Below are 11,162 nucleotides of genomic sequence, written 5' to 3'. Positions count from 1 at the left end.
TTTAGAAAGAAAATGGTAACTGTGGGGTTGATGTACTCGGGGAAGGAAAATGACCCATTTGGGCAGCCTGGAGCTTTCTGTGCTGGACTGGGGGTGGCTGGGACAGGTCAGTAGCAGTGGTTTTCTTAGAGGGATTGGGAAACCCATTTTTCTCCTGTGAATCTACGCCCAGTGGCAAATCTTGGGCTCATTTCTGCCTTTAAAGCTGTTAACTTATTGCAAATATCTTGAGCAAGGAGAGCCAAGGGATTCTCTAAGTGTATTATTCTTCCTGAAAAACAGGCCCAGGGATATCTGGATAGAGAAACACCTGATCAACAAGTTCGTTATAAATAAGGATGGTGATAGGTGCAATGAAAAGCTACATTGAAGGACCTAGACAAATATTTTTAAAATTGAATCACTTATTTTTTTTTAAAGCCCTGCATAGAAATTCCCAAGGTATCAAAAACAAATGAGAGAAGCCTTATTCATTACATTAGCCAAGAATGGGTGTGGACGTGAACATTCTGGAAGGGAGACGCTGATGAGTTGAGAATGTCTAAGGCACACTTTGTGTTCTTTGCAACATCCCATGAGCAAGTACGCAGGGGACTGTGTCCTCAGGATTCAGGGGAGCTCTTCCTTTCCCTGGCATGGCCCTGGGTGCCTGGTGACCGATATGCAGCACCCCTGGGCAGAACTCCGTCTGGATTCAGTGCACGCCCTGCTTGGGCCAGCACAGCTCTCGTGCAAAAGCACCTTTGCAGCTTCTGATCTCATCGTCGAGCTCCAGGCACTTGTTCAGGCCTGGCACTGCAGATCTCCAGCCGATGAAGCCCTGGGTGGTCTGTGGGACTGGGGGGGATGGAAAGACCTGGAATGGAAATGCAGGGGATTTAGTGACCTTCGGCCACAGAGACACGAGGCACCCAGCATCGGCATGTGAGGCAGGGGTGGAAAAGACAGAAAGAAAAGCCAGCCTCCCTGATGTGTACTGAAAACAAGCACATTCCAATCAGCTGGACTCAGAGGCTCTCATCTTTCCGGGAAGTGAGGAACATCAAACATGTTTCTTTATCGTGTAATGCCTAACATATTTAATTCATGACTTCCAGCAAAATAATTTTTATTTGGTAAGAAAGCAAAAAGAAAAAAAAGATGCAGAAATATCAAGTGCTACAGTTTTCACTGCCTTTTATAAAATATATGGCACTGTTGTCAGATGGCATTGCGGCAGGTGCACGTCACCCTGTTTCGATGAGAAGCCTCTACGAAATGCATCTGTATATACACACACACTCCAAACCGTGGAGATCACAGGAATGAAAAGCAAATGAATTTAATTTTAAAAACCAAAAGGAAAATGGGCTTCTATCTGGAATGAAAAAACACAACTTCATCTATCAACTCCTTGGACAGATTTGACATTTTTGGAAAATGAGGGTAAATGTTTAGGCAGGTTTTCCCCTTCTTTTGAAATAATCTGTTCTGCATAAGGGGATTTGAACAAAGGCAACAGTGCGGGACATTTGTTCTAGCAGAAGAACTGAGATAAAGAGGTTTAATATGCTTGGGGTTATGAGTTCACTTTTACTAATGGAACCTGCCGGTGAGGCGGTGGCAGGAGGGGATGGTCCCGAGTGGGCTGGCTGCTGCTGGTGGACGAAACCCCTTTGCATATGTTCTTGATGAACTCCTAAAATCAGTCTCCTGCAAGGCTACATGGAGGGCGGGTCATCAACAAATGACAGAGGGGCCAAAGCTTCCTTGAACCAGCTACAAGTAAAATTGTTCAGAAGGGAAGCAGCTCTCAAAGCTGTTTGTCCAGCCAGGCCTTTGGGAGCACACAGACTAACTTCCAAGTCTTTATCTAACTTGTAAAAGAAATGCAGTTGAAATCCACTGTGAGACATCATGTTTCACCCAGCAGAGGGGCAAAAAGATGAAAACACCACCATTAACAAGGGCATTATAGGAGCAAGGGCGATATGGCAATTATCTTTTTTTTTTCTTTTTTTAGACGGAGTCTTGCTCTGTCATCCAGGCTAGAGTGCAATGGCGCAATCTCAGTTCACTGAAACGTCTGCCTCCTGGGTTCAACTGATTCTCTTGCCTCAGCTCCTGAGTGGCTGGGATTACAGGTAAGTGCCATCATGCCCAGCTAATTTTTGTATTTTTAATAGAGACAGGGTTTCACCATGTTGGCCAGGCTGGTCTCGAACTCCTGACCTCAGTTGATCCACCTGCCTTGGCTTCCCAAAGTGTTGGGATTATAGGCATGAGCCATCATGCCCAGCCTGGCAATTATCTTTTGAAAGTGCAGATGCAAAAAAAAAAAAAAAAAAAAAAAAAAAAAGAAAGTGCAGATGCAAACACTCTTTGACCTAACAATCTACTCTGAGGCATTCATTCTAAAATATCCTGATAGCTACACATGTACACACCCATGATGGTGCAAGGGATGCCTTGCGGAGCTGTTTGTAATAGCAAACAATTGGACATAAGCTGCATATCCACCCACGGAGGCTCATTCACTATGGCCCATCCACACTGTGGTGTGCCATGCAATGGTTTAGAAGGATGAGATAAACTTCTAAGAGAAAAGAGGTGCACAAAACTATTCAAAGTATGGTACAAGCTGTGTAATAAGAAAATGAGGCCAGAGGCCCACGGATGTCCTTGTCTATGCAAGAGTGCGTGACAAATGGGTGACAGTGGCTCCAGGGGTCCAGAGGGAGGGAGGCATCTCATCAGATGCCCTTTTAGGTATCAAGTTTACCTATTAAAAATAAATATATTTTTAAAGGCTTTGGTCACCAATGAGAGGATAGGAAGGTGGAAGAAAGGTGGAAGAAGGAAACCAGTTACCATTTTTTTTTTTTGAGATGGAGTCTTACTCTGTCACCCAGGCTGGAGTGCAGTGGCACGATCTCGGCTCACTGCAAGCTCCACCTCCTGGGTTCACGTCGTTCTCCTGCCTCAGCCTCCTGAGTAGCTGGGACTACAGGCGCCCACCACCATGCCTGGCTAATTTTTTGTAGTTTTAGTAGAGATGGGGTTTCACCGTGTTAGCCAGGATGGTCTCAATCTCCTGACCTCGTGATCCACCTGTCTCGGCCTCCCAAAGTGCTGGGATCACAGGCGTGAGCCACTGCACCCGGCCACCATTACCATTTCTTGGGCAAGAAAGGAAGTTTGGAGGGAAGCAGAGGCTGGGGACCTTTCTCGCCTGAATCAAGGTTCTTGTCCTTACCCCTGCCACCCCACAGGCTCTGTCTGGTGAGTGTGGCTTTAAGAGCTGGCCCTTGCTCCTAGACAGGAGTCTCTCACAGGAGAAAACCATGTTTTGGTTTGTTCTGGTGCCTGGATGGTTCCTCCCTGTTACCCATCCTCCAGGAGGGGCACCTCTCTGGTATCTAGGTGGGGGCGCTTTCTTTGGAAAGAGAATAACTGTGGTTGTGCAGAGCAGGCCCAGGGGCCCTGGTGGCAGAGGGAAAGTCCAGTCTCATGGGCCGGCAAGGGATCTGTGGGGACAGCATGTGGCTGAGGGACATTATAGACACTAAGCAGATCCCATGCCACCGTATTCTTGGGATGGAGGCAGGTGGAGGCAGGGAGTTGGCAGAATTAAAGCCCAGCTCTGGAAAAATGTCCGACCTACATCCCAGCCTCTCTTCCTCTGTTCTCCGGCCAGCCCAGTGTTCTAGGCCACAGGAGAGCGAGCTCCCTAAATGTGTGCATTTCATCTGAACAATCACCTTTGTAGGCACTAATATCAAGAAAATTACGGACTCAGAGCAAATTGCTGTGTCTACAAGGGTGTTCCTTGCAGGGTTATTCTCCCAAATCTCATGCCGGATACAACCTCAATGGCCAGGAATAGGGGGATGGTTAAATAAATCATGACAGATCCACACAGTGGAGAAAAACACAGCCATTAATATAATAGCGATTTAGAGTGCTTTTTTAAACTGCATGGAAAGATGTCCAGGGTATGTTGTTAGGTGGAAAAATGAGATTACAAAGCAGCCTGTGTAGTTTGATTTGTAAACATATACCTAAAAAGTATGTGTGTGTGTGCACAAGTGTGTATATACATATACATGAACATACATTTGAGGAATATTTGAGGGTAACATTTAAAAGCAGGGCTCTGGAATCAGACACACTTGCTGTGTGGACAGAGAAAGGAATTCAGCTTTTTTAAGCTTCAGCTTTCCCATCTGCAAAATGGGTTTGAGGATGATAATATCCGGGACTGCAGTGGAAGTAAGATAAGACACCCCATGTAAAGCAGTCACCACGGTGAGCGGCTAAGAGATAATAATAGCTTGAGCTGGTGGGGTGGTTACTCTTACAGGTCAAGGGATGTGTAGGAAAACCTCTGGAAGGAGCACCCCCAAAATGTTAATCATGGGTAAGAGCCTATATGTGGGTTTTAATGATCTTATATTTTGGTGTATTTCTAAATATTTTTTAGCAGTGACTCTATATTGCTTTATATTTGGGGTAAAAACTGTCAACGTAACTCAATGGAGCTCATTCATTCATTCATTCGTTGGGGCTCACAGATGCATACCCCCCAAATGCTCACTATGTGCCAGCTACCCCATCAGACCACGAGCATGCCAGGCAAAGGGCTGCAGCTGAACTCCCCCTGCCCTGCGGCCTTCATCTTGGGTTTTCATCTGCTCTCCCCGTCAGCACGCAGAACCACCTTCTCCATAGCTGGGCAGAGGGCAGAACTCCTGGCCAAAATGACAGACCCGTGAGACATATGGAGCTCAACAGTTTCTAGAGGGATCTGAGCCATGTCTGCTGTGGTGCAGGCTTCAGGTGAGAGCATCGTCTAAGGCCTCTCTTCTCTGGGTTTGGCCCGGTCACTCCCGTCCCTCTCGCCACAATCTTTTCTCCACTAGCAATGAGAGCCATCTTTCCAATAGGCAGGTCTTGCCTTTCCATGGCCCTGCTTACAAGCCTCCAGCGGCTTCTGCTCTAAATTGGACTCCAATTGCAACTCCTTCTTCTAGCCTGCCCACTTTTCCACTCACATCCCTTCTCCACCCACATCTTCTCCTCCTGCCCCCACCCTCCACCCAAGCTCCTGTCGCATCGCCTTGCCTTGCTGTTCCTGAAACATAGCAGCCTGTGTTCTATCTCAGGGCTTTCGTACATGCTGTTCCCTGTGCCTAGAATACTTTTCCTAGGGCTGGTGCCTGGTCATCCTTCAGTCCTCAGCTCAAAGGGCACCTTCCCTGACCACCCCGCCCTCTCTTATCCTGTGACACACCACCGGCCTCTTTCCTCCATGGTGCTAGCATAGCGTATCCAAATGGTGTTGATTTTCTTGGTTAATGTTGGTTCTCTAGACCCAGACATGTGGGCTGGGGTCTTGTCTTCTCGTTCATTACTGTTTTCCCAACCAAGCTGTTGCACCTTAGTAATAGCTGACTGTCATTGGCACTCTCTAAACATGCTGGGCAGCCTGCTGAACCCTGAGGGTACTCCCTGAAGTAGGTGCTTCATTAACCCCCATTGTATAAGACAGGCAGGGGAGACACCGAGAGGTCAAGCCACTTGCCCAAGACCACACAGAAGGTGAGCAGCCTATCAGCACAGGGATCTGGTGGTCTGATTCCAGAGTCCCTGCCTGGGTCTGCCCTGCTTTCCTGCCCACACCCTGGAAATGTTTGCTGAAAGAACGCATGAAGACCCTATTTTCCTGCCTTCTCTCTGCTTCTGCAGAGCAGGAAGTCATGGCACTTGCACTTGTAGACTTTAGCCTGGCATGTTTCCCATGGCTGGGTTTGGGAAGGACGTGGACCTGGACTCTGCACCTGGCACTGCTGTGCTCTTACCTTCAGTGCTGGCTTTGCACATCTGGAGCCATCAGTTTCCATTGGGGCTTATTTCTTACTTAGGAAAATGAGTATTTAAAAAAAATGAGTATTTAAAAATGTTTCAAACCTTGATGTACTTCTCCACTGGGGTCACCGGCCGGATGCGGAAACGCTCAGGAAGCTCGATTTTGGGCTTTGGGGTGGGGAGATCTTCTTCACACTTGATCAACTGAAACAGAATCCCCAGAGATGGGAAGCCTCATGTGAAGCTGGAGGAAATGTACTGAAACAGAATCCCCAGAGACGGGAAGCCTCAGGTGAAGCTGGAGGAGTGTCCTCCCCATTGCTTCCCCTAGAAGGCACATTTTATAGACACAGAAGTGGGGCATGGAAATGGGAGGCAGAGGCTTGTCTTAGTTACACCGTTAGGAAAGTAGGGTGGGGACCTCAACACAGGCCTGCTGCACCCAAAGCCGAGACCCATCTCCATCCCCTCCTGCTGCTCACCACAGCCTCCTGATTTACATCCCCTGTGGGGGAATTTGAGAAAACGTTACCAGTTATGGACTCAAGTTTTAAAATGCCAAAAAGGGTTGAGTGTGGTGGCTCATGCCTGTAATCCCAACACTTTGGGAGTCCGAGGTGGGAGGATTGCTTGAGCTCAGGAGTTCAAGACCAGCCTGGGCAACTTAGCAAGACCCCATCTCTTCAAAAAATACAAAAATTAGCTGGGCATGGTGGCATGTGCCTGTGGTCCCAGCTACTTGGGAGCCAAGGTGACAGGATGGCTTGAGCCTGGAGGTGGATGCTGCAGTGAGCTGAGATCATGCCACTGCACTCCAGCCTGGGTGACAGATCCAGACCCTGTCTCAAACAACAACAAACAAACTAACAAAAAATGCCAAAAAGTTTTCAGGACCGAACTTTAAAATATTAGAGGAGAGCCTCCACTCCCCTTTTTAATTTTTCAAGCAATATCAAGCTTTTTGAAAACCCAATTTAATTACATATGAAGAATATTAATATAGACTCCTTATGCATATTATATTAATAACAACTAATTCTATGCATAAAATTTCAAATTGTGGAACCCTCTAAGAATTAAAAACACCCTCATTAAGAACAGCATAATTTCAAAGCTCGTAGGGTGGGATGAATTACAAATGGGCTTTACACTGCTGTGAATCATAGATACTTTGACTGATGTGGTGTTTTAATTAATTCTGCATCTCTTGTGTTCTGTCCTGAAGTTTGAGAGGTTGCAGATTGGTGGCCACCACCCCACCAGAACCCACATAAGCATTTCATTTCTAGACTCAGAAAATTTCATGTAAACATCTGGCTTTCTGGACTCTCTTGAGTGATGGGAATATGCAGTTGGCTTTCCCATATGGTTTCACTTGGCTGGGCTCATGCTGGCTGCCTCTTTGGACAGGACCAGTGGCCTCTTTGCCTGAGCCCCCACCCCTTCTGATTAATTATGCTTGGCCCTGTCTCCTGTTTCTGTCACCTAGCTGGTCCCTGTAGACTTCTGGACTTGTCATCTTTAGGGAATACCGACAGCATTTTCCCAAGAATCCCTCATATGTCACTTGGCCTCTAGGCCAGGCGAGGTGTCCATGGCCTTCTTGTATCTGCACCTCACAGTCGCTCAGTCAGGCAGGTGAGGACTCTCATCCCACTTTACAGATGGGAAGTCTGAGGTCAGGTGGCTGTGGCATCAGACCCACCTGCTTCTCACCTGAGTATGGTCCTTATCAGTTGTGTGACTTTGCAGGTCTTGGAGCTCAATTTCCTAATTTGTAAATGGGCATAAAACAACACCTGTCTCTGCACCGGGGTTCTTGTCTAGATTTGATCAGCTGGTTCTGCCGAAGCACCTAGAACATGCCTGGCATGTGGTCAGTGCCCAGGAATCTGTGAAAGGCAGGAACCTTCTGGTTTAGGAGTTAGTGATCTTTGCCTACAACATGCTCTTTAATTTTATTCTTGCAAATTATAGACTTTGTAATCATTCATTCTTTGAAATGATTGATTCTATAACCTTGGGGCTCATACAATTTATATTTACCTCCTCAAAAGGGGTTGTTAAAAACCCCCAGTTCTGGGGCCAGTTCTGCCGTGCTTCCGATTCAGCCTTCAGACGGTATTTCCTGAAAAAGAAAGTTCCTGAGTGCTGGGCAACACGGAAAAAGGTTCAAGGGGTCTGTGGGGGGCATTTCCATTCTCCACGAACATTGACTGGGCAGTGGTTCTGCACCAGGGACGGAGTGAGGAGCCAGACAGCGTGAGAACCTCTGATGCTGAGCACCTCCCACCAGCAAGGGAGACACGTGGCTAACGAAAGAGAGATGCTGGTTGGCTGTTACGGCTGGGAGGGAATGCCGGGTAAGGGCCAGTCTGGGGGCCGATTCTGCCTGAGGAGCCTTCTAGGTACCAGATCTCTTATTTTGGACGCCCTTATGACTCAAAATTTGAGGAGGTGCAAAAGTGGAGGAGACACTCACTCCCTGCTTCCTGCAAGTGCAGAGACAGCGTCTGCATGACCTTGACATGGAGCATTTCCTAAATATTGCAGCGCAAGTGCCTCACTTGCCCCACCCTAATCTGACCTTGCTTTTGCTCCATGCTAATATTGTTTATATCTAACTACCCATGAGCTGAGTGGCATTGCAGTAGACGAGCCCACGTGCCACATTTTGCAAACATCAAATTAAACATTCGGTCGTTTTGAGTTTTCTAGTTTCTTCTATCTTGGAATCAATATCAGCGTATCCCTACCCCACAGTTTCGGAGACCCTGGTCAACTCTTTGCCCTGGGCAGTGGGCATCTAAGGCAGAGTCTATTTCAATCAAGATGTAACATAAGCCGCAAACATGAGCTGCATACGCAATTTGAAATGTTCTAGTAACTACATTAAAAAGAACATAAGAATAAACAGGTGACAGTCTTTTTTTTTTTTTTTTTTTTTTGATGGAGTTTCGCCTTTTTTTGCCTAGGATGGAGTGCAATGGCACAATCTAGGTTCACTGCAACCTCTGCCTCCTGGGTTCAAGCAATTCTCCTGCCTCAGCCTCCTGAGTAGCTGGGATTACAGGTGTGTGCCACCATGCCTGGATAATTTTGTATTTTTAGTAGAGATGGGGTTTCACCATGTTGGCCAGGCTGGTCTTCAACTCCTGACCTCGGCCTCCCAAAGTGCTGGGATTACAGGTGTGAGCCGCCGCATCCGGCTGACAGTCACTTAAATAATCTTTTTTTTTTAAATAAATCTTCGTAATTTGTTGTGCAGTTTACACTTAACGGCTGAACCCAATTTGGACCAGTTACAATTTAAGTGTTCAGTAGCCAAGGGCCCTATTCAAAGAGGAGGGGTCATTTAGATTTGGGTCTTGAAGGATGAGCAGAAGTTTGTCTGGTGAAGAAGAGAGGAAGGAGCATTTCAGACAGAGGGAATAGATCCTGCTGTGGTAGCATCTCCTATTGGGACACTTGGATAAAGATTTTGTAAAAAATAGTTGTGCCTTTTATGCCAAATGATAAAGGTTTTCTATTTATGAGAGTGATAGGAAGTTTTCCATAAAATAAATTTATCAACTGAAAACAATTTAAAGACACATATGAAGTGACTAATATAGGTTTTACAAGGAAATGGTAAAAATTATAGAGAGGGTAAATAGGATAACTGAAGTTTAGAAGGTAAACAAGTATGTTTTATTGTTACTACAACTTACTTATATCTAAATCTGTAAATTCCCATATGAGTTAAACCTTCAAAGAGATGCAATAATACGTAGCGGATAGCATGCCAATTAAAATATCCATGACAAATGTCTGCTAGACATACATCTTTTAGAAAATGGACCTATCTTTAAAGTTAAAATATATTACTTAAAAACCCAGGAGAATCAAGGGATTTTCATGTATTTCATTCAAATTTAACAAATATTAGGATTTTTGCTTTCTTTTTTTTAAAAAAAGTTTGGCCAGGCGCGGTGACTCACGCATGCGATCCTAACACTTTGGGAGGCCGAGGCGGGTGGATCACGACGTCAGGAGTTCAAGACCTGCCTGGCCAAGATGGTGAAAGCCCGTCTCTATTAAAAATACAAAAACATTAGCCGGGTGTGGTGGTGGGCGCCTGTAATCCCAGCTACTCGGGAAGCTGAGGCAGAGAATTGCTTGAACCCAGGAGGCAGAGGTTGCAGTGAGCCGAGATCGTGCCACTGCACTGCAGCCTGGAGGACAGAGCAGGACTCCATCTCAAAAAACAAAAAACAAACAAACAAACAAAAATCATCAGTCTTAAAAACGTGAACACGTTCTGGTTGGATGCTGAGGTTTGAAGAAAAAAAAAAAACATGAACATGTTAGTTGGATTTCAACAAGCCAATCTCTGCTGATTGTTGAAAGCCAATCTCCCACGTCTTCGTGGTGGGCCCAACAGGAGAGGGAGAAGGAGACGGAGAAAGGCCCTCCTGTCGCTCTCATGTCCCTAACATTGAACCCTTTCCTCAAGGCCCCCGACCATCCTCAGCGCACGCCCCTCTGCCCCTCGAGTTTAGTGGTCGATCACTTCCTGGACTTGGTGGGGAAACTGAGACCCCAGATGTGGACACTTCAGGTGAGAACAGGAGCCCACCGCGTTACCAGATCCCAGGCGTTACCAGATCTCATCCTGACCCACAGGGTTCATGCGTTCAGCCGCCGCGGTGCTGAGAGGTTTCTGCGCCATGAGGCCTGGGGGCTCCGTGCGCCCCGCAAGCTCTGGCCCTGGGCTCAGCGTCTCGCGTCTCCTGGGAGACAGGTTGCCAGGCAACGCAGGACTCGCAGGCGGAAATGGCTCTGCACCTGGCGAGGGTGGGGTCGCTGTGCTTTCGCCGCGTCGCTTGGGTCCGGGCTTGCTGCCATCCTTTGCTCACGTCTGGGCCCTTTGTCCACCTCTAGGCCCATTTGCTCATCTGCGGAAAACCTTGGGGAAACCTCCAGACCTAACACCCTAGACTTCTTTGAAAATTTAAATCCGCAGTGGAAGTATGCACACCTACAAGTGGACAGACTCTCAAGTGTACAGAGCTTAATTGAGTATGTCAAAGAGAAGACTCGCCTGTAACCGTTACCTGGAGATTAGAAAACAAAGCATTGCCAGCCTGCCCCAGTGGCCCCCAGGGTCACCGTCCTCCCTGGCTCTCATTGACTTCCCTCTGCAAAGATTAGCTTTGCCGTGATTTGAACTTTGTGTGAGTGGAACCATCCAGATGTTCTCCTCTGTGCCTGGCTGCCTTTGCCCAGTGTCGTGATTGAGAGAGCATCCCCGTTGCTGTGAGTGGCCCTAGCGT

The 11,162-nt window shown here is 47.1% G+C and overlaps 1 protein-coding gene across 1 annotated transcript; it reads right to left on the bottom strand.

The window, feature by feature from the left end:
- Nucleotides 1–386: 386 nt before the first annotated feature.
- Nucleotides 387–10,621, bottom strand: CIMIP1 (ciliary microtubule inner protein 1). The gene is made up of 4 exons (XM_019016840.4): nt 10,491–10,621; nt 7,894–7,975; nt 5,950–6,051; nt 387–856 (listed from the first exon to the last, which is right to left on the bottom strand). Exons 1-4 carry the CDS (start codon nt 10,556–10,558, stop codon nt 695–697), a joined length of 414 nt encoding a protein of 137 aa, XP_018872385.2. The 5' UTR covers nt 10,559–10,621; the 3' UTR covers nt 387–694.
- Between the last annotated feature and the right edge of the window lie 541 nt (nt 10,622–11,162).

This window comes from Gorilla gorilla, chromosome 21, assembly GCF_029281585.2.
Source record: "Gorilla gorilla gorilla isolate KB3781 chromosome 21, NHGRI_mGorGor1-v2.1_pri, whole genome shotgun sequence".
Lineage (NCBI taxonomy): Eukaryota > Metazoa > Chordata > Mammalia > Primates > Hominidae > Gorilla > Gorilla gorilla.
The sequence above is the reverse complement of the archived record's forward strand: the minus strand, read 5'-3'. Positions and strand labels throughout refer to the sequence as shown.